Here is a 24,279-nt window from a genome sequence, read left to right as displayed (position 1 = left end):
CTCTTTCCTTTTCTCCATGCAGTTTTATCCACATTGATTATTGCAAATAATTTTAAAATATTATTTAATCTGAAAAGAAACAAAAATATGATCTACCAAATGTCATACAGTGTCCAGACATTGACAGATAATAGTTACAGGGAAGTAGATGTTCACATGTATTGCAAAGATGCAGACTGTGCATGGTATTTTGTTTAAAATGTTCCAAATAATTGGTATTTTCCCACAGGTTATAGGGACTGATTTTAATCCCACAGGTGACTTCCCTTAAGCATATAATGCTGTTGCACCACATAGTAAATAAACCACAAGTCTTTCCATCTCTTAAGAAAATGATTGTCCAGACCCATTACTGTACATCAAGCCAAACTAAAACTTTTAGGGTGGTGAAGTGTTTGGGTTAGAACACTGCTATTTTACCCACAGAAATACAAGTAGATATATTAATGAAAATAGTGGTCCGTCACTGAAATAAACCGAGACAGTAAGAACAGTACTGGGGAAATCTCATTTTAAGTCTTTGCTCCATCACAGCAAGTATCTTAGAGTCAAATTTTAGATATTGAGGTAACTTCCTGATACTCACTTCAGGTCAGGTTAGGCAGCATTTGGCCTTAAAAAATATTCATGCTCTTATTCTTTGTATTAGGATCTGCCTATCAATACAGGCTGCATCAGCATGTATTGACCTTCAAAGATTTTCTTTTAAAGAAGCATAAATCAAGGATTGTGAGGTATACTGTGGCAAAAGTTGGGGGAAAATGTATGCATATACAACATATTACACACTGCGTACTACGTATGTGAAATATTACATATACAATAAAAAACCATTTCACAGTTAGATGAATCCTTATATGAATAAGTGCCACCATTCAGTATACACCACCTGGTTTTAGTTTATTTGCTAATCAATTGGGTTTTAGAGCCTGAAAAATATTCCATGTATTAGGTCTGATAACAAGCATCCACTGAACTGGAACCAGGGAATATATCCCATAATGGGGACAATCTGAGAAGACAGTGCTTCTTTAAAGAGAAAAAAACAAAAACAGTTAGTAGGGTACATTTCAATGGTAGGATCAAAGACAACCATAAAAAGACTATTAATGTACAACATAATAAGGAAAATCAAAGACATATAAGATGGAATGGAATTTGTTTTCTTTGCAAACAGACAAAATTGAATGTCTTTCCCTTAAGATACGAGCAGCGAGGAGGAATGCTAGACTATCATCAGAGGACAGCACTGTGTATAACTACTTATTAAAATGTATGAACCTTGAGTCAGACTGATAAGTCTGTGACCTAATGACAGTGTAAAAGGGAAAGGATTACTTTATCCATCTGACTCAGGCATCTTGTAATTTCTAATTGACAACAGAAGATCTTAGCATATTTCTTTTCATGTAATATGTCTTTTCCTCTACCTTTTCAAGAAGTGACTGCACATAGAACATAAATCACCATTCGACATAGTCAAGCTAAGCTCAGACACCAAACTGGCAGAGGCAACACACTGTCTAATTTTGCTTGAAGATCATATCAGTCATTATAGCAGTATATGACCCAAGTACTCCCTGCAAATCACACTCCTCCTGTCTGGAAACCCCTCTGTATAATTTCTCATTCTCTCATCTCCTGCCCCTGCCATCCAATGCTTGTTCTGCCTTGGCTATGGCCAGCCATAGTGCCATTCCAAAGGTAAAAGCTGTTATTTTGTTTGCATCCAGTGGACAGCAAAATTCAATTTTGACTTTGCTGATAGACGTTCTATAAACAGACAGCACAAGAGTACAGCTTAAAGTAACGCTATTGGAAACAAGGATGTCTTTTGAAAAAGTTCTCAACAACTTGCAGAGATGTGATTGTGGTCAAAACAGGCTGGTTGCTGGTTAAAACACTGCTAAATACTACTAAATCTGAAGACACATTGTCAGTCTTCCAAGAGTCCGTCACAGGAACTGGAAAAGTGCTGTAGTGTACATAGACTTATGAGAGACACTAAGACCACTGTCAGCACAATTAATAGAAAAACCTGATACCCTCCCAAAAGAAAAATACAATTTGATAGGCACAGTTTGAGATATGATGACTCAATTATTCCTTTCAAATACAGCTCATATTCCAAAAACGCACAATGCTTCACACATTGCTTCCATTCCTTAAACTATGTGTGCTAACATTGCCAAGACAATTAAAGCCAAGTCTTTGCTGAAGACACGGATGGACCATTGGCCATCTTTAACTCCTTTAAGCTCTTAATTCATACAGAAAAGCTCTTAACCAAGGGAAAAATGCTACATGCTACTTAAATAGTCTTATTACTCTGCAGATACTAATAGTCAAGTATTTCTAGTCTCATAAAAGAGTTTCATAATTCTCACTGGCATGAACTTTGCCTTTTTCCTTAATTTACACTGTGTTTAACTCCTGCTTGCCATTTCCATTGCACTTTTGCAGCATGTAAGCAATGATGCCATCCAAAGACTCTGTCAATGATAATTTGCAAGATGATGATACCAGGCTTCTGGTAAGCCTACAAAACCATAACTGAGCCCTAAATTAAAATTCTATAATATTTAATAGGAAAGTAACAGAGGGTCAGAGAAGTCAGTTGGGTGTGCTGCAAATCCCCTTTTAATTTGCACACCAAATCCCTTAATAGCATTCTCATTAAAAGTTCCTGGTGTCAAATGTTCTTTCTCCTTGACAACTGTCTGAATTACAGTCAATAACTGCATTTAAGAGATCTTTACAACAACCACTGCTCTCTTGCCATTGCTACAGAATAGTATATTGGCACTAGTGAGAAACCACATCTGGGTGTAATACAGGCAAAGGAGGAACAAGCTTAAATTTTAAACTAACATGTGGAGCAGTTCAGTCCAGTGTACTGATGAGAAACACATATCACCAGACGCACACAGAGTTCTGGATAATGCTGTTGCAAACACTGTTTACATATGTGATATTCTGCAACACTGGATGCAACTCCTCAGTCAAGAGGAGGATTTTTGTGATTGCAAAATTGAAGATTAAAGAAAAAAGCTTTTAGTATAAGTGACATACTTTTTTAATAATGTCTAATGGAACCTGAAAATATTAGGAAAAAAACCAACCAAACAAACAAAAAGCAGTCTAAATATTGTACTGAAGTTTTTTTGGCTTCCCTATTGCATGATATTTTCTTCACAGGTCCCCTAAATCTAGAAGAAAATTCCCCTGTTGCAAAGCTGACAGGAGCAAATGTGTCCTGCTGTGTCCCCTTCCTCGGATTTCCCACAGCCTCCCAGTTCTGATCCCTGATGTGAGCAGGCACCTCTGTCCACAGAAGAGTTAGCTCTGTGACATCAGTCCCACCCTAACATGAGACTGATTCATTTTTATACTACATCCTACTTGGAACTATGACTAAACCTCAGATAAAATTGTATTGGTTATGGGCACATTCGCGTTACTGTATTTTTGCACATAAAGAATTGTAGCATTTGGCTTTTTATGGGTTTTTGAGATGTTTCTTTCTAACTTGATTGCCCTGCTCTTAAGTAACTTTGCAGATGTACTTAACTTCATGCATCATAATTAGTTCCACTGACTTCAGTAGCATTACTCCCAGGTACGTGCAATTAAATATGCATCTAAATCTTTGTAAGACTTTAATTTGTTTTTGTCAAATTACACAAAACATTCACAGCTGATAAACAGGCTTACATTACGCCACACTTCTTACTTTGTCAAGGGCTGCCTTTTCCAATTCATCTTTTGCAACCGCTAGTTTTTGCTCCAGATCTGTTAGCTGTTGTGCCTGTGGGAATAAAAAAGAAAAAGCTGATGCAATCTACAATGCATTTTTTTCCCATAATTTTTCGTGCCGTGCCTGTGAGAGAGGAAAGGATATAAATTTTACAAGTAATATGTACGAACTGGGTCAGAATTGCTTGCAACAAGACCAGGCCTCAAGGGATTTTTTTTTTTTTTCCCTGAGAAAAAGTGTATTTTTATGTGGGAACTGGGCTGCAAACTGCTTCATTTATGTGAATGAAAGTTTATTCTAATTTTAATGTCAGTAGCAAAAGTAACTCCATACTATAAAATATTTAGAATTATGTTATAGTATACTTTTGGAAAATTCAAACTAATCCAAAGTTTTTTATTATTTTGTTCATTTATCTGACTTGTGTTTGTGATGTGGAATGTTATTTTGCAGTTTTAAACATCGAGATGGTAACATTGTAATTTGGCATAAACAGAGAAATTAGAAAACATCCAAACATTCACGCATGTAGACACCTTACGAAATGCTACTATCTGCTGGTACACAAGGGGTTAACTCCAGATTTGTTTCTCTTTGGAGATATGAAAGGAAAATTCACAAGAATAACTAGTTATGCAACTACATAGTGAGAAAGCATTTTGGGAGATTTGCATTGGAAGTCAGGGTCAGGCAAGCAGCCCGCACCCTGTGCGGAAGGACTGGTGGTTTTTTATATATCACAACATTATTTTCCTGAATAGTCCTTCAGGAGGAGATCTGGCTTCTTACAATGTATATGCAATGCATTGAGCGCAGGGACTCAGAAGATGCTTTTAAATCCTAGTTAATAAAGACAATTATATTCTCTCCCCTTCCTAGGGGCTAGATACACTCAAACACACCGCTCGCTTTAGGGAAATATCTTCTCTGCAAGAACTTTCCATTTTAGGAAAGCAGGAGCTCCCAGATTTCTCCAGTCGTCAGCCCTGTCATTAATAGCACATTAGTATGCAACCAAAAGGAATAAGACACAGGTTTCTTTTACTGTTGTATCTGCAAAAACAGCCCACCAGTTCTTTTCCCTGTTTATGAAGGGAATCACAGGGAAAGACACTGGAATAACCGGTTATCTTTTCTCTCTGAAGTTCTCATTAGGTAATGCACATATTCTTCATACAGAATAAGTGGATCAAGTTCTCATGTCTTAGTTAAACAACAAGACGTTGTACTTTTGACCAAATATTTGCAAGCACCCTTTCCCTCAGCACCACCCCATGCTCCCCAGGCTTCCGAAGTTCATCCCCAGCCAGATATTATTTTCTTGCCAGACTTTTTAAGATCACAAGTACTCGGCTCGCCTTAGCGTAGCTTAATGTATAGCCACAGAACATAAACACTGTTCAGTGTAAAGCCCACAGAACGTGGTTAACTTGTCTCTGTGTTGGGGCAATGGCTGCACTTCCAGCACATACATAGCTGATGTGCGTGAGTTTAGGCAAGCTTGTAATCCTCAGCAGATACCTCAAGTGATGTTTATTAACATTAGGCTGTATGGGCTGATAAAACACAAAAGCCTGGAATTTTCAGTTCCCTGCTCATGTAAAGAACTACTTAGTCGCATTTTAAAACAGGATTAGGCATTTATCTGCGGATTTATCAGAGCAGCCAGAGTTTCATTAGTCAAAACCATGTACGATTAGGCAATCTTGCTTCAAAGCAGAAGTCAACTGCTTGCTCAGGCGCAGGGAAGTATCTTGTGAATGCAGTCCCTAATTTCCACTGCATCAGGTTTCTTACACCTGATACCAGTCACTGTCACACACCACACACAGATCAGACAACTGGTTTGGTTCCTTCCTCTGGCAACCTATCATCCAATACAGAAAGAATCCTTCCATTTCATTAGAATTTGCAAAATTTAACTGGCCTTATCACTGCCCTATTAGAGAGAATCTTACTAATACATGAGAATTTTTCTAGAGCTCAGCAACATTTGCATTTGTTACCAAATACAGTACATAACACCACAATAAACATAGTCCCAGTCAATGTTTGAAAGACTGAACATTAAGCTGGACTCCATCTGATGCAGAGACAGTTCTGATTAGATACAAGAACTAGACCAAGTAATTTCTCACATCATTAACATTTTAATTATTTCTACTTACTAAGCTATTTTTACAGTGAAGTTATAGAAATGAATAGCTTTTCAATTAATGAGAAGCAAGATTTGAAAAACAGTATATATAATTTGAATTGCCATTAAAGAGGAGATTATACAAAATGATGTTTGTGATAAATGCGAGGCCAGGAAGGCATCTCTGATGTTGTGCATTGTTAAAGGATTAGAAACACATGGAAGATGATGGATTGCCACACCGTTTGGGCCAGACAAGTAGGCAACTTCTCCATTCAGCACCATCTGTGTTACAGTTTAAATCAGAGGAATACCGGAGCTGAAGTTATGAATTTCAGGGTGTCTGGTTTCCTTCAACGCATGCATTACTTAGGCCCCTGAAAATCTGAGTAGTCAACAGAAAGCAGGTAACAGTGGTTACAGCGACTGCTGCTTCTTTCCCTGCAGAGGAACGTCTGGTGCTATGTAATACCTTGCACTCAATGAAACTGCAGCCATGTCATAAAACAAGTTGAAGGAAAAGGTTTAATTTCTTTAATGACTGCCTGCTATTATAAAGAATTAATATACTATGGTAAGACTGTTCATGTGAAGGAAAACCTTTTCACTTTATGGTGGAAAGGTATTCTCCCAAACGACAGGCTCATACACATTAATAAAGTCTTTCTGAAAGCATCATTTATCAAGCCTTATTCTTATTTTAGGTGGCACTGTCATATTTTGACGGACTCACTTTTTCTGTAACTCTCAATGGGCCAGTGATATCAGTCCAACTGACATCAAGTGAGAATAAAATCCTGGCATTAAAAATGTATTTTTGATGAACCACTAACTTGAAAGTAGTGATATTTATTTACATCTTAGTCCGAAAAGAGCAGAATTTTTTTTTTAATTTTTTTCTGTCAAGGCTGAATTCATATTGCCATAGTTTCACTGCTCTTTTAGTTCAGAAGTTTTTTAGAGGAGCCTAATTCAATTAGTATGGCTTGAAGACTGAATAAAGAAAAAGGACAAAATAACAGTAGCACTACACAAGGCCCATTCTGATAAGGAGTAAAGTGCTTTTAAAAAACATAGCCTGGAAAATATTAAGAGTTTTAAGTTTCTCTTAGGCATTCTTGTGAGGGAATGAGTGGAACAGTGAGATAAATATTTTTTTTGTCCTCTGAAAGAGTGCACTGAGCAATTACTGTCAGTGAAGTACACTTTCCTAACTCACTTAAAAGTGTGTACTTACCTTTACTCATTGTGATTTACATTATTTAAAATGACCATATTTAAAATTTTCCAAGCATAAATCTAAAAATATAAAGAGTAAAGATTGGTCTGATTTCCAGTAGAGAGAAATTTAAATTGACATAGAATTTTTTTATAAGGAGTATCAATACCAGAGAGAATTTCTGCATACACTTTAAAAAAAAACAAACAAAAAAAACCACGACACCAAACCAAACAATGTATGAAAGCAATGCCTACATGTCTTTGGGATGATGACTTGAATGTTCACGAATTTATAAATATCATATCAATATAATATAGGTAGTTGGGATGTTCTTATTCCTCAAAGTCACACAGAAGCAACAAAGCAAGGGAGTGAGAGAGAAGTTTTGTAATCTGAAAGACAGTGGCTAGAAGCTTTACACTTCTCACCTCCTTAGTCACATTAGAAGAAAAAAATCCCATTTGCTAGCCATCTTTTGTGTACCTTTGGAGAGGTTATAGCTTTGGTTTGCTTTAAAAAATTAATCCTTTTGATGATCTTTCTTGGGGCAAACATACACACATAAATGCTATGAATATATTACTGTTGGATTATGTATTGTTGATAACAATGTGGTACTTTACAAAAGCACCAAATAAAGCTCCTTTAAGTGTTCTTGTTGGTATTCTACCTGGAAAAGGTACATCTGAACTGTCTTCCCAAACCTCACCTAGTCCATAGGCATTTCCACAGATATCTCCTCCAGGTCCTCCCAGTTTTTCTCAGGAGTCAGACAAAACCTAAAGCTTCTCACCAGAGGGGTGAGTTAAAAGTTTTTTTCTGAAAGAACAGGTCAGCAAACCCAGGCTGTGATCCTATTTCCATGTACAGTTTAACAAACCCAAGAGCACGATGACTCACTGAAAAATTTCCTTCTGAGCAGTGCCAGAAACAGGACCCCTTAGTACGATGAAACACTGCCTGTGCTGCCTAGGTCAGAGGCAGGACAGAGGGAGCAGTGCCCACCTTAACATTTCAGACTTATTTGATCCCAGATAATAGTGGGGTATGAATTCCACCCCCAGAATAATTGAGGGTTATGGTTCAGGTCAGGCGGGTGATGTGGTTGCATGGCTGTGCAGCTGTTACAAACACTGGACACTTGTTAGCGCAGCCAAGCCATGCTTTCTAAAAGGCTTTTTGACATTTCTTTCCCAGGAGCTTTATACACCACGTCAGCGTGGAATATAAGGTATATAGTGATGGCTTTTGCTGTTGGTTGTGGGTTTTTTGTGTTTGGGACTTTTGGGCTTTGATTCGGTTTTGTTTTTTTTAAACTTGTAACTGCTTAAAATACTCAAGAAAAAAAAATTACTCCCTTTCCTTATACAAAATTTCAAAGTGATGTTTGGGTTTTTTTCCCAGTAAAGGCTAGGTAATGGCTTCACATTAGAAGGATTACTCACACACTTAAACAGTCATACTGGGTTTTCTTCACTTCTAAGCATGAGAAATAGGGATTTTATTTGGTTATTACAAAACTTTTAAGTATGTATTGTATTTCATACCAAGGATTGCTGTTTACTGAGGACAAAATTATCACACATTCTGCTTAATTAGAAAATGTGATTGACTAAGTGATGTTTAATCACACATTAAATAGATTGGATATTCTGAACTCCATTTTTTTTTCCAGCATAAGACTTAAATGAATGTTTAAGAAAAAAGATAAAATGTTTACTGTTCAACTTTTTATTTTATAATTGATTATATTTTCTAACTAGGGCAGCTTTTTAAATTGGAAACCACTTAACTGGAAACTTGAATAAATTACCTGCTAAACACAATTCTATGGTGCTTATTCTGTAAACATTATTTGTATCTTAGAAAACCAGAGACTTGTGCTTCTGAATTGTACTGTTTACTGTAGGCACAAGGTGTTAAATGTAACTGAGAATAACACTTTTTGGCAGCTATTCCATTTAATCAGACATGCAGCAAAACCCAGACATTCAGCAACATCTGAATTATATTTCCAGCACTTACAACAAGAAGAAAAGTCAGTTAAAACATGGTTTCTGCAAAGTCTCACAGCTTGTACATTTTCTTAATGCTCATTACTGTCACAATACTTTTATCTCTCACTTGTGTCTATTCTGGATGTACATTTAAAAACAAAAGACGACCTTTGTGCTTTTTTGTTAGCTGAAATTTCACTTTTCCTTCCCCGACACGTAAGCTTTCCTTTCACATAAAACTCATTAAAATGAAAGCAAAACAGCAGTTCGCTGGGGTTTTGGTAAAGTGCTCAACCTCTTACAAAAAGAAAGCAACTGTTTCTCTGCAGAAAATGTGTCGGAGGATGCACACAAAGAGAAGGACCCCATCACTCACCTTCTTGCCTGGTCTGCCTTTTTATCTCCCACAGGGGATTCTCCTGCCTTCAGATCAGCCCTGAGCACCTTAGGTTTTAGTATGAGTTCGAATTTCCAATGGAAAACCGATCCACATGATTCCAACAACCCATTGCTCTTTCTTTCCTAAATCAGTCTTCTTTAAGCAATTGGATTGTTTATCTTAGCAGTGAGAGAAGAAACACTGAAGGGGTAAGCACTTTAAAATTCATTTCAGGCACAGCAGAATGCTCTACACCTCTGCCGCTGGTGTGCTGGAAACATTTACTTCCTCTTTTCTTGAGAGGATTAGTTCATGTCTTGCCCAAAGCTTCAGCCTCTTGGTTTTGGGGCATATTTCTAAGATTTGACCATTCCAGTCAAGACTATATGTATCAGCCAGGAAAATATAAATCAAAGGAAACAGAAGTAGCATTTCTGGCAATATGACTTAATGCAAAAGTGTTTGTTAGGAGAGAACTTGTTAGAACTCTCCATTTCAAAAACATCACCTCATAGTCAGCTGATGAATAAATAAAACCTCCACCCAACACATAGAGTATTCATTAACACTAAAATATTCATTATTGCAAAGTGCCTCCAAATCAAAAAAAAGCGAGTGACACAAAAATTGAAAAATCCTTCCCAAAACGCAGCTTAAATTTATTCTATTTATTTTGAGAACTTCATGGTGGAGATCATCACACAGATGGCTCCGAATCTGCTGTCAGTGATATCCCAGAAAACCGGATCAAACAAGGGGGAGACTAAGCGATGCAGAACTATCCTCTCAAGCAATTTTTACTTCTGTTTGATATTCAAAATTGCTTCTGCTAAGAAGCACACCCAATTTGGGACACACATGCCCATGTGCTCCAGATGCTGATTGCCTGGAGCTGGGTGATCTCCCAGGTGATCACTCCACAGCATCATTCATTAAGGAACCCCAGGGCCAGGAGAGAGGCTGGTTCTGGGTTTCAATGTCTGCCAGGCACCACCAAGGACATGGTGCCTGAGGTACCACCTTGGCTGCTCCTCTAACTTCTCCAGTACCAGGGAAAGCCAACAGTCGTGGACACTGTGGCTGGTGCCTGTTCTAACTTTTCACAGTTTGTCATGGTTGTGCCTGACCATTCCCTCAGTGCTCAGCAGCTGACAGCAGGTCTTGCCTTGATATCCTCAGCCTAAAATGTCTTCAGTTCTAATATTACAGAAAAAGACATTTTTCTTGGCAATTTCTACAGCACCTACCACTGGAGAAGCTTAAATGTTGAAGAAAAATGATTGTGCCAAGACAGTTGCTCTCAAAGTGTACTTTCTGGCATGGGTATTACTATACAATAACTTGCCCCCTTTTGACATACAGCATACGTGGAGCCAGGAACATAGTTTTCACGTAAAACATTCCCTCTTTTTCCTGCTACATGTTTACACAAGATGAGGCTTTGACTCATCTTTCAGCTTCTTACAAGTCTTTCCCCCGGTCTTATTTTTTTCTCTGAGTTTGGATTTTTTCAATACTTTATGTGACAAAGTTTTTAAATTTTTCAACCCTACTAGGCACACTCACAATCATTATTATAATTAAACCATTTTGAAAATATCAGTCAAAGTCCCAATAAATTTAATTTCATTATCAATAGTAAACGTCTCCTCATTTTAGTGGCTGCTGGACAAGGACTGTAAGTTGACTGAATAGCTCTATGCTGCCAATTAAACATGGACCTGTTGATGTTAGATTTAATTAACCTTCTGTCTCACTGGCAACTAACTACCAACGTCTCACATGGTAACACAGACAAGTTATTGAAGACTGCATTATCATCTAACACAAGTCTATAGCCTTAAGGCCACAACCTCAGGGCCATATAAAAACTTCTAAGACTGGAATTTTGAGTTCATTAAAAAGTTACAAAAATTTTTCATGCTCAAAACTGAGTTGTAAAAAAAAAAAATGTACTGGCAATAAACAAATAGACCTGCATTACTAAGTACTGAAACAATATTAACATTTCGCAAATCTGATTTCCATAACTGCATGAAACCATTAAAAATTGGAATAGTAGAAGATTTGTTTCAGTGAAGATATTGATGAAATATCTTAATATATAATCCAATATCCTTACTGGGAAATACATGTGTGGTGCTATCTCTCCACCTTCATGTATGTCACTTTATCTCTTCATATTAAAAAAATCCCATGTCTTCAAATATCTTGTAAGTATTTTTCACCGACCTATTCTGCCTAGATCTGCAGGCTCCCCCATGTTGATAACATCATGTGCTAACATTAACACATTACTAATGATTATAACATCATAGCAACAATATACAAAATGCTAAAATAGAACATTTGAAAAACATTGCACTAGAAAAAGAAACACCAAGGCAAACAGCAAAACACACATAATCTACATGAGACTTTCTACGTATATTTTTGTCAATGCTGTCAAAATACACTACATCCCGGGTGGAAAGAGAGTACTTACTTATCATACAGTGATAAAAGACCACGTAACAGAAGATGTGGAAAAGGTCCCTAAGCTAACTACGTAATCTCAACATGACAGATACCTGAAAGGTAACCATGCCACCTCTTACCACCCCAACACCAACTGTTGCTCTCCCTAGCAATGTGTTCCTGGCTCTCACACATGACCAGATACAGCGACTTCTGTGAAAGAGCATTAATTACTGATTAAGCTATAAATCATAACTTTACTGATTTTGTAATTACCTTGTAATGCAAATGTTGTGAAAGAAAAATGTCATCAGTGTTTCTAGCTGACTTTGCACAAACCAATGCATACAAATGGGATCAGAGCACGAAATGCAAACTACTCCGTAGTTCTGGGTTTGTAGACAACCTGATCTGCATGCATAACCACCACATTACTGGATCTATTTGCTCACAGGTGTTTAGTAATATTAGCACAAAGATGATAATTCCTGAGCTAAAGATGAAGAAAAGAATTTCATAATACTTGCAGCCATGATACTGTCTCTTACATTCAAAGACCTTTCCTACAAGAGAACAAATCATAGTTTGAAATAATTACTCAAAATAATATTACTGAGTTCATCTCCCAAGGTCTTGGGCAAATTCCATGTGATATCTTTCATTCAAAGTATTATTAAAGCCTTTCTTCTCCAAGTTATTTTAAATTTTATTGTGTGGGTTGATACATGATTTATTTACACACACACACGCCCCTTTTTCATCCATATTAAAATGCTGTGTTAGAGTACCTCTTATTTAAGGTGTAGCCTTAAATTTTTAGACATTTTCTTTTAGACAAGAGATAATTTTTCCATCTGACTGTCCAACTACAAACTGAAAACAGTTTTCACTTGACTGTTTTCTCTTAGTCATGTTTGTGCATCATCACTTTTATTCCATTAGGAAGTGGTATTAAGCTCTGACGTCTCAGTTCCCTATAGACTCAGCAGAGTGGATAAAGAATCTGAAGACTGGAAAAGAATACGTGTGATACCCATTTTCAGAAAGAGAGAAATTGAAGAGGTCATAATTCATAGATCCATTAGTACAACATTCATATTTTGAAAAAAAATACTGGAAAGAATAATCAGCCTATCTCTCTAGGGGACGGAGTTTTATTTGGTATATATAACATTCATGAACTGAACAGTGAACTGAATATATACTCATTAAATATTCTAGTGACACCAAATCAGAAATCTGTTTATCATAGAAAATGGGATTTATCTAATTTTGTCCTAAGAAACTGGAATAGGATGACATTAACTTCAGGCAAGCATAAGATGCCAAATACAGACAGGAATAATCAATAAAACAAATATAGAATATATCACAGTAGGGATGAATGACTCAGAATGGTATCACCACTGAATATGTCATGATTTTGTAGAAAAAGCAAAGACAGCTGTGGGTACAGACTACAAAAGTCCTTTTGCTCTACTCAGCATGAGTCAAATGTCCAGCTGGACTTCAGTGCCCATTTTAAGGCACTGTAAAATGGATCGAGACCAAAGAAAAACAAGTTTGGATGTGACTAACATGAAGCATTAATGGTGTGCAAATATGTACTGAGAAGCAAGACTAGGAAAAAAAATCTACATATGTTAATCTCAAACAGAACAACACTTTGAGAGGCACAAGTGAATAATCTCAAAACATGAAAAATATTTCTTTAAAAGAAGGAGTTTATAACTGCCATTACTTTCCAAGTCTGTGGGAAATAGCATGATAACTGATTGGCTTCAAATTCAGCAAGGAAGATTTAAATTGTATAAGAACATTTTGTTCTACTAAGGCTAATAGACTAGAATAGACCAAAGCAGCAGAAATACATAGTTTGAACTGTTGCAGGTTTCTAAAAAAAATTAGATAAGCATTGTGCAAGAATAACTGAACCTTCTTTGGAGTCAGACAATACAGAACATCCTTTCTATTTTCTTCAGCCTCCTAAGGAAACAACTTCTGCCAGAACTGAACAAGGGCTGATGGGATTGCCACATATGTATAAGAATTTTTGATCTCCATAAATACAAAATAACTTTTCTTACTTATATATTTAAAAAGAACATTCTGTGATAATATTTTCAGACTCTCAATTTCCTTGTCTATCAGAGTCTACTTGTATTGTGGGCACTTTTCTTTCCATCATCCTCCTTTGTAACAAAAGCAAAGGCTGTTGGAATAAATAAACTCAGTCTAGTGAAAAATAACTTATTTTTTGCTAATAAACCCATCAATGAAAAATATACAAGCCACAGTAGAGCAATAAGATTAAATTTATCAAATAGAAAACATCATAAAATAAATTAAAATATAGGTAAAAGAAGGTTCAGTTTGCTACTCTCTGCTTGTTCATCATATTATCTCTGACACAGTCCAGGGAAACCTTTTAAGAAACACCTTCCTATCTCAAGCCCTTTTTTTTTTTTTTTCAGTTATTCTCTCTCAAAAAAATATGCTTTAAAATGTTATACATTAAATGTTTAATAACGAGTAGGTTTCCTCCTCCAGACTCTATTCAGTTGTACTTCAATGTGCTGAGATCAGCCTATAGCTTATTGAACTTGTTATACCTAATAAAGTCACTGGTTTAAGATAACTGGAAAAAAAAACCCACCTCCCAAAAACCCCTAAACCCAACACAACCAAAACCCTCTAATTTTTTGCATTTTGTTTATAACCGTTATTTTATAATAGCTTTTTCCCCCCCCTCCCCCTGTTTTTCCTAAGAAGCATTGCTAAATTTCCCAAGGGAGGTTGCAGAAGATCCATACGCTGAGGAAACTCATTGGATAAATAAACACACTACAGGTTAGGGATCCTGTCTGAAAGCAAGATCTTAAGTTGTGGTATCCTCTCAGGGAAGCTGATACGACAGGTCCATAGTAAACTCCTCTCTTTTGTCTAACCATCTCCTTTTAACACTGAGCTACAGAAGTTACATTTACCATCACAGGGGGATGTGAAAGCAACAACAAAATTAAGAGCATTATTTTTGTGCCAAATGAATCAATCTATAAATAAAGTCAAAGGAAAACTATGTTGCTTTTTTTGAAAGCTTTCTGCAAGAAAATAAGGCATAACCAAGAACCTTTTAAAATGTGTTAAATGGACTAATTTTTCAAATATGCAAGGCCAGTTGAATTCCTTAGTAGATAACAAATTTTAATACAAGCAGGTGCAAATCACGGGTGAAGTGAATGTATATTTATGAGATGGCCTGACTGCCAACTGTATACAAATAGCAAAATTGCATTGAAAAACGTGAAACTTTTGCACCTTCATCCATGCACAAGCACATAAGGCACTTCTTCAAAATGTTATCAAAGGTTTAAAATTATGTATTCAATTATTTCAAGCCCAGACAACAAGGTCATTTATATTTTAATGTTTAACACAAGTTCTCTGCTACATCAGGTCCGTAGTGGGTTTGTGGGTGTTTTTTTGTTTGTTTGTTTTTCTTTAATCATTTCACTCTTTCTCTGTAGGGAATGCAGACACTCATAGTCTGTGTCACAGAAATAAATACTTTGCAACTCCAGGAAATAGGTTTACTGTGGCATGTAATTAACTCCTGCTAATAAGAAGGAAAACACATATGGTGGCATCGATTTTACTTCAGAGGGAGGAATGGTTTAAATATTTACCACATCCAGTCAGTATGATATGAAACCAATTTCACATAATTTTGCTTTTCTTTAGCTCTACTTAACCATATCAAATGCATGGTTTAAACTGATTTTTACACATCCAAATAATGGATTGATTGGTGTTGCACTAGGTTTTTCAAATAATTTAGAAATTATTTTCACTATAAATGTCAGAATTTAAGTATTTTGTCCCTTAAATATAAAGGAAATTCAGGTGTTTCCCAGATCGAAGTACTTCCTTGAAAGAAAAAAAAACATTATTCTTAAACTTGCCTTCTATTTCTTATATAAGTCTGTGTAAGCAGTTATAAGACAAGCCTAAATTTGAGATGTTGACATGGTACTGCTTAGTCCCTTAGGGGCATTGAGGGCTCAGCACCTGAAACACTACTCAGGAATATAAATGAAAACAGAAGATAAATGGCAATCCTGCTTTTAATTTGTGATACTGCACTTCGCAGAAGCGTGTGGGTTCAAGAGCACCAGCATGGAAACAAGCTATGCCACTGTTTGAGCAGCAGAGGTTGTCAAGTGTTGGGAGCAAGGTTCTGCTCTTCCCTCCCTCTTTCCTCTCCCAAGCCACCAATGTTATATCCCCCCTAAGCTAGGCATAGTTATCTGTTGCCCACATTTGAACTTCTTGGGGTTTTTTTTTAGGAGTATCAATGTATTTTGTCTCAGAATTTAAATGACAAAAGGGAAAACAGATTAAGCAGTAGATGTAATTCATAATTCTGAAATGCTGAAGCAGAAACCTTGGAAATTCATCACAAGAAAGTAAACAACGATATCCTCAAGATGTAACAGTGAACCATTCTCACCTTGTATATTTTAAAGAACAGCAATTTCAAGAATACAAGGCATTGGTATAAACTGATAGTAAAAGTTATCACTGGAATTATTTTTCTTCATCTCATATTCCTATTAGACACACAGATATGTTTGTGTTTCATGAATTTTTTTTTTCTAATTTAGTGAAACGTGATGACTTCTAGGAGTCTAAAGCCAAGTGATGGGAAGACAGTGAATGAAGTAATGGAGCAATTTGAAAACAAGTTCTTATGAATGCTTGAAACAAAAGTAGAACTCCATTTAACAAAAGCATTTAAATTTAGAGTATCAGGATTTTAGGACCATAATTAAAATTATTGTAATTAAGTGTGGACTCATTCAGAACTAGTACCTGTTTACAAAGGCAGCTATAAAATTAAGACGCTTGGGTGAAAATTTGTGTTAATCATTCCATATTTTTCTCATTATAATACAAAGCAAATTTCAACCTTTTTCAAGTCTTTAAGGAAACTACACTACATGATTTAAGGGACTGAACTCTGACAAAGAGGCAGGACCTCAAATTCTAATCTCAGTAGAGATCCTGACAAACTCTATAGCCTTGAGTGCATCACAAGTTCTACAACATTCACTTATCTGTTGTATAGCATTATATCACATATAGAGAATGAAAAATATTGATATACATACCCACATGCCACATAATTAATCAAAGATTATAAAACATTTTGAAAATATAAAAGTAAATACATGCCAAATATGAACTCATGTTTTATTTAGAATCATAGAATCATAGAATGGTTTGGGTTGGAAGGGACCTTAAAGCCCATCTAGTTCCAACCCCCCTGCCATGGACAGGGACACCTTACACTAGACCAGGTTGCTCCAAGCCTTGTCCAGCCTGGCCTTGGACACTTCCAGGGATGGGGCATCCACAGCTTCTCTGGGCAACCTGTCCCAGTGCCTCACCACCCTCTCTGGGAAGAATTTCTTCCTGACATCTAATCTAAACCTCCCTGATTTCAATTTATACCCATTACCCCTTGTCCTATCACTACAGGCTCTTGTAAAAAGTCCTCTCCCAGCACCCTTGTAGGCCCCCTTCAGATACTGGAAAGCTGCAATGAGGTCTCCTCGGAGCCTCCCCTTCTACCACTTGTTAAGTTACTGTCACTTACTGTTAAAAGCAGATATAATTTCCCATTTCACTGAAGTATTAATGGAGAAAGCTGTCTTTTTGCCCTCTTCATCTTCCCCTCCCACTTAATCCCTATAACTCTAGTCAGTACAGAGTCACTGACAACTAGCTGCCAGAATTTAAGAACTAGTTCTTCATGTTGATTATGCAAAACACAAAGCAAACAAAAAACCCTACTTACTTCACACTTAATTCCACCACAGAAAACAATAGATAGCTGGGCACGGCCAGAAGGTCATGGCTCTGGTCCCTCATGCCCTTTATATGAAGTTTACATCCTTCTGGTGAGCTGCTATGAGTAGCTTGCAATGTTCAGAGCTATACAGAGAACAGAATTTCCTAAAGTCCTCAGCAAGGCAGACGGAAATCATAAGGTTTAATGGGGTGGGAACATGGTGGAAGGACGAAAGGGTATATGTCCTCAAACATGACAGCAGCTAGCAGCCAGGAGATTATCACCCACACTGTTAAAGCTCTGTGCCGACAGAAGACTATTCATCCATCCACTGTTTCAATCTGTTATCAGAAAGAACCAGTGCTTCACAAAACAGCCTCAACAGCAATGACATGAAATCTGTTTAGTTTCTATTCTCAAAGCAACTAGTAATGAAATAGCAGCTGTTCTTGCTCAAACTTAGCAACCTCTGATTACACATCTTTTTATACATCTGATCAGACAGATATGTAAAAATCTTTCACCATACACGAAACGGCTTCTACTCTATTCAGTATTTCTTACTTCAGACCTGAAAGACATGCAAATCCACACACTAAACCTACCCACTCCCATGTCTCACATGATTATTTAGGAGGATAGAATATCTTTGCTGTTCACTTTTCTTTATAAATCAAATTTCCTTTACTCTGTAAAAAGACCTTGCGGCTTTGGAGTCCACTTCACAATTCGTAAAGTTTAGACATCCATTTAAACTTCTCAAAGCATTTTAATTGTATTACTTCATAATTTCCCTAAAAGGCAAGAAACATTTTCCATGTTTTTCAAGCAAGTACATTCAGAGCAAAACTCACCCCATGTAACTTGGAAACTACATCTGAGGTGGTGGCCCTGGCATTCCAGTGTAATGAAGAACTGTGTCTATTCAATGCAGGTCTAAGAGCTTAAGGCATAATTCATGTGGTCAAGGTAGATGTAATCTTCTCCTTTAGGAGATCTATTTCCCAGACTCACCAAGGATCAGGCATGGAGCCTACAGTGCAGACATCCATATCCAGTCAGATGAGACCTGCTTCTACGCACATTCACACTAAACACGTTGCCTCTGTTATAACGCAGATAAACTCTCTCCCCTTCACCACAAAACCTTTACCTTTACACCTTAACCACTAAATTGTCACATTTTACTGAACTAGGATCAGGAGAAGGTGGATTTCACTTTACATATACCAGTGACTTGCTAGATAGCTTCTCCCATTTGTTCATTTTCTTCATGTACAGGTTTTCCTTTTCTGCTTCGGGAAGCTGATTTCAGAGGTAGGAGTGTTCCCTTGCTGTTCTTACTACACAACCTAGCATAATTCAGATCCTTTTTTGGGATCACTGCATGTTAGCATAATGAAAACAGCAAGTAAATAGGAGTACTGAACGATTCTTCTGCCTCAGGCAAAGAAAACAAGCGTTCACACCCAGGCGAGTTTAGAAGCAATCATTATTTCCTCTGTTCAGACTCTCAATCATAGCTAAACTGAATTTGAAGAAAAAAATGTGTTATTTTTATTAATCCTAGCTGGCATTAAAATTTAACTGCCTAGATGTATAATGTGCTTGGGTTTTATCTCTAAATCTATTTCCCTGGTTTGGGCTTTATGATAACCAAAAATAAACATTCCAGAAAAACCTTGGAATCAACATGCGCATGAAAAAGAAAAGGAAAAAAAATACACATATGACACTGCCTATTTTAAATAGCCTACGTTATTCCATCTTTACAGTACTGTGCATAGAATAGAGCGACAGTAGAGAGAGTTAAATACTTCCAGAAGGCAGTTTGGACCTCATATTAAGACTAATTACTTTGTAAGTAATTCTAGCTCTATTCGCTTTGAAGATGACTACTTGTCTTCAACCTTTATGCCAGGAATAAAAGCACTACTCGATTAGCAGCCTCCAGTCAGGTGACCTGAATCTCTCTCCTCCTTTAACGGGGATTAACTCTCCTCGCGTTAACAAGGACTTGATGCCCTTCAGCAAAATATCAGTATGTTCGTTCTTTTTGCCCTGCCATCTCCCCTTCCCCCCAATGCCCTTTTTTTTTTTTTTTTTTAATATGCTAGGTAGACCGGCTATTCGTTTGGGTTTTATAAGCCACACATTTTTTCCTAAAAACTTCAGTTTTGGTAAAAATGTTTCAGCATGTAACAGGGAATTGGAACATTCCATTGCTCAAGTTTATCACAAGCAAAAATTTGCTTAAATTATTGACTGTCATAGAATGTTTCTGGTTGGAAGGGACCTTTAAAGGTCACCTTTAAAGGGACATCGTCAAGTAGATCAAGTTGCTCAGACCCCTGTCCAACCTGACCTTGAATGTTTCTGGGGGTGGGGAATCTATCATCTCTCTGGGCAACTGGTTCCAGTGTTTCACTACTCACACTGTAAAAAAATTCTTCCTTAAACCTAGTCTGAATCTACCCTCTTTTAGTTTAAAACCATTACCCCTGGTCCTATTGCTACAGTTCCTGCTAAAAATTCTGTTCCCATCTTTCTTATAAGCACCCTTTTATTGCTGGAAGGCTGCCATAAGGTGTCCCTGGAGCCTTCTCTTCTCCAGGCTGAACAACCCCAACGTTCTCAGCCTTTCTTCACAGGGGAGGTGTTCCATCACCCTGATCATCTGTGCTGCCCTCTTCTGGACTCACTCCAATAAGTCCACATCTTTCTTGCACAATAACTGACATTGCCCTGGAGGACTGCTAATCAAAGGAAAAACAAGAATATTCTATTGTTCAATTTGCAAGAGGAAAAATGTTTTACAATCTATGGAATAGGGCAATAGATTTTGGTCATCATTTTACTACACCACTGATTTATTTGAGCATGTAAATACAGATATTCATAAACTAAATACTTTCCACTGTTTTTGTCTATTTAAAAACAAAGACACCAGACAACGTTTTAGGCCTTGAATCTTCTCTCTTTGTCTCAGAAAGCAATTTAATAAAAAGCACTATCTCTGTTATAGTGGTTTGCCAAAAAAAAGGAAAGAAGTAAACAAAATATATGGTTTTTCTGAAATTGCATTATGGTATTATGTCTCACTTTGGTTCTTTGAGTTGTTTTTCTATGGTTTGAAAGAAATTATTTCCTAGAACTACAGTAATAAAGGCAGTTATCATATTCCTACATTACTTCAATACTATATTAAATCTAATACTTTAGCTAACTATAGTGAGATAAAACTTACCTTAAAAATCAAATCCTTTTTCCCATAACGAAGTTCTTTCAGCTGGGCTTGGATCTTTTTTGACTGGAAGGAAGGATAATAAAATCAGAGTTTTCATATGCATCAAGGAAAATGTAAACTGGCAGTCACCTAAAGAACATACATGTTAGTTAGTAGAATTGTGAATAACTGTTCGGCTTACACATCCTAGACATGAGATGTTCTTAATACTTTCAATGAAGCATAACTGAAGGCATCACCTTCAACAAAGAATTTTCTTTTTTAGTGGGAAAAAGTTTCCATAGTGTTGCATAGGTTCTTCTTTCAATGACCAGGGAGTTCCAGATAGTATCCGAATGAACTACGTGCTCAGTTTGTGACCATGTCCTCTAAAATAGGCAGTTATGCTGATATATATCAGTTTAGGCTATTATTTATTTTGTAAACTTTTGTACAATATTTATATTGTAAAATTTATGCTGAAAATAATTTTAAGTAATGTTTAACAAAATATAATTAGAGTTTTTTTCATACTACACACAACTATATCACTCTTTATCAAAGTAATAATTTCCTTTTATTACAATCCACAGTCTCACTGATGTTCAGTAATTTTTCTTGCATTATATAATACCAAACGTTTGGAAGTCTTTGGAATGGAACAGAAGTCTATCCCACATTTACTGACACAGCACATCCGTAAACATACCGTACTACAGACGGTTGTATACCTTTCATAAATTGGATCCTTTAGAAAGATTTGATGTCTTTCCAATTGATGTAGTCAAATTCAATGACAAAATTTTGGAAAGGATGAATGAATCTAAAGATAAAATTTTAGAACTTCCTTTAAATATTTAAAAAGTAAGGGTAAATTGGTTATTGCATTCTGTAAAATTGGAAACAAATAGCCAAGATCAGTTCACTTCTTTCTAACGTAATTGCATCTACACAGCAGAACATCTTAGCTGCCTGCACTCCATAGACCTGGTCGCTGAGCTGAACAATGCAATCAGTAGAACTATGGAATATATTCCACACCTACTAAAGACCAGTGAGAAAACCTTAACCAACTTTAATTGTTCTGGGAGTTGTGCCTATGAAAGTGCACAGTCTCTGTGACATACAAGGTAACCAAAACAGCTATAGAGTAACTGAAGTGTTACAGTCAAGGTATCACTCATTTGCCGAATCACAAACCTGTGATAAAATTAAGAGCTATGAAGATAAATGTATGCAGTATGTAATATAAGTGACTCAAAAACACATATATGACCTGTAATCCTGATAAAATTTGGTTGTTTTGTGGGTTTTCTGCACCTGTAGGGAGGGGCTATACAAAACCTTTCAGTGCAGTCAGCCAGATAAGCACGTCATTAGACACAGGCAGTTAACAATCTCTAAACCACAGCATCTGGGAATATTTCCCTGGCATGTGCCCCTTTTTCTGCTTCCTGGGAAGCCCAGCGTTTGCACCACCCTGCCTTCCTCTCTCCAGGATTCGGAATTCTGGGAGAAGAAGAGCCAGCCATGTAACCGGTACAGGATCACAAGCATGCTCCCCGGCTACGCAACTGGACAACAAGGAATCGCAGGGTTCACTGAAAGTGTTTGCTTGCAGCCTGAGAGAGCAGAACGAAGCAGGATCTTCCTGGTAGGCAATTCTATCCATGAAGGGTATTTAATTTAATAACTAAAAGAATACTGATTTCACAAAGTTGTTATGCTCGCTGAGCACAGTACTTGAAGAGCAGAAAATACATTGCGTTTCTTTGACTGACACCACCTAACTGGCAAAACAACAACAAAAAGATGTTTCTGTAGCACCTTTGCTTGTTCTAATGGCACTAACCCACTTAAAAGCAACAACTTTGCCAGGGTGATTCATAAAGTCCGAGATTCTTAAGGTTTAAAATACAGTCACAATCTGCTGCTTTGAGAGTTAGCTGGCTTATGTTTAGTTTTCTGAAATTTTCTGACAGCAAGACTTGTTGTACTATACTAAATTTAATTTTATCTTAGGCTTCACCCTTAAATTTAAAAACATTTATGTTGCAAATATTAAAGGAGACATAATGAGGGAAAAAAATCTTCAAGTTAATTACCAAACATTGAAGATGTTATGCAGCTAGGAATAACAAATTTGGAAAAGCAGGGAAAACAGAAAGCTATGTTGCACACACTGCCATTTTTTTTAGCAGTAAACAAGGAAAGAAAATTTATTTGTATTCATATACTGTGGCGTGTTTGAAAGGAACAATGGTGACATAGGAAGATAACAGATTTTGACAAGCTAGCTAAAAAAACCAAACCCAAAACCTTATTATTTCAAACCATTGAGGATTTCTCAGAAAGAACAGGTGCAGATCTTCAGTTAAGGCTAAATAGCTAATATAACTAGAAATCAATACTTTGACCTCTTAAGTTTTGATCTCTAAGTTAAAAAGTAGAGTCATTAATGAAGAAAGCATACTCAACCATAATTATGAAACTTTTAGACAAAAAGTGTTACGCCACTGTTTCATTCTGGCAAGGTACAGTGACTTTCACAAAAGTTATATATGCAAAAAACCTATGATTCAAGTCATGTAAATGAGTAGTTAGATTCATGTATAGTAATGCCTTCTTTCATGAAAAGTTAAATAGCTAAAGGGACTGCTTGCATGAATGCAATTACTTGTACATTTATGTACTTGCAAATAAATAGGACTTTTGTATCATCAACTATCTCTGTTAGCTCCCTTTTCAGTAGGGGAATTTCTTTCCCTGTATTTTGTAAAGTGACCCTTTTTTTTTTTCCTTGAAGTAATGAAAAATTCTAGGAATCAATAATAATAAATCTTTCTGTCTCTATACATTACATTTAAAAGGCATTTAGCTATTATTCTATGCATGGGGATGAGGGACACGTTAGAAATATATAATGTGCTTTTACAGAGCGATACATACTCTTTTATAAGCATGGCCAAGCTTTATTTTATTTCCCTAAAGCTTGAGTTTGCAGCCTGTTTCTAATACATTTGAGTTGCTTCTATGAACGTCAGAGATATAAACTGAAATGAGAGTGCTTTAGGAACACTCACCAAACACACACAATATATAACCTATACCAGAACCCGAGTAGAAGACTTTGACATAAGCTTCTTTTGGGTTTGTTAGATTTAAAATAGAGAGGAAACTTACTTACCTCTTCTGCGTGAATACCACAGAGCTTGTTTCCTGACAGGAGCTTGTTTTTGAGGCTTTTGTT

General features: G+C 36.6%; 1 protein-coding gene across 1 annotated transcript in view; it reads right to left on the bottom strand.

The window, feature by feature from the left end:
- LUZP2 (leucine zipper protein 2) overlaps positions 1-24,279 on the bottom strand; it is a gene marked incomplete at both ends in the record, with an annotated part of 24,673 nt that extends 394 nt beyond the window's left edge. Inside the window, 3 exons of the mRNA XM_010148139.1 lie at positions 3,734-3,808; positions 21,051-21,113; positions 24,217-24,279. Of these exons, the coding sequence (XP_010146441.1) occupies positions 3,734-3,808; positions 21,051-21,113; positions 24,217-24,279 (201 nt within the window). The remainder of the gene's footprint in view (positions 1-3,733; positions 3,809-21,050; positions 21,114-24,216) is intronic.

This window comes from Eurypyga helias, unplaced genomic scaffold (assembly GCF_000690775.1).
Source record: "Eurypyga helias isolate BGI_N326 unplaced genomic scaffold, ASM69077v1 scaffold17233, whole genome shotgun sequence".
Classification (NCBI taxonomy): Eukaryota; Metazoa; Chordata; class Aves; order Eurypygiformes; family Eurypygidae; genus Eurypyga; species Eurypyga helias.
Note: the sequence above shows the minus strand (reverse complement) of the source record. Positions and strands in the feature narration are given on the sequence as shown.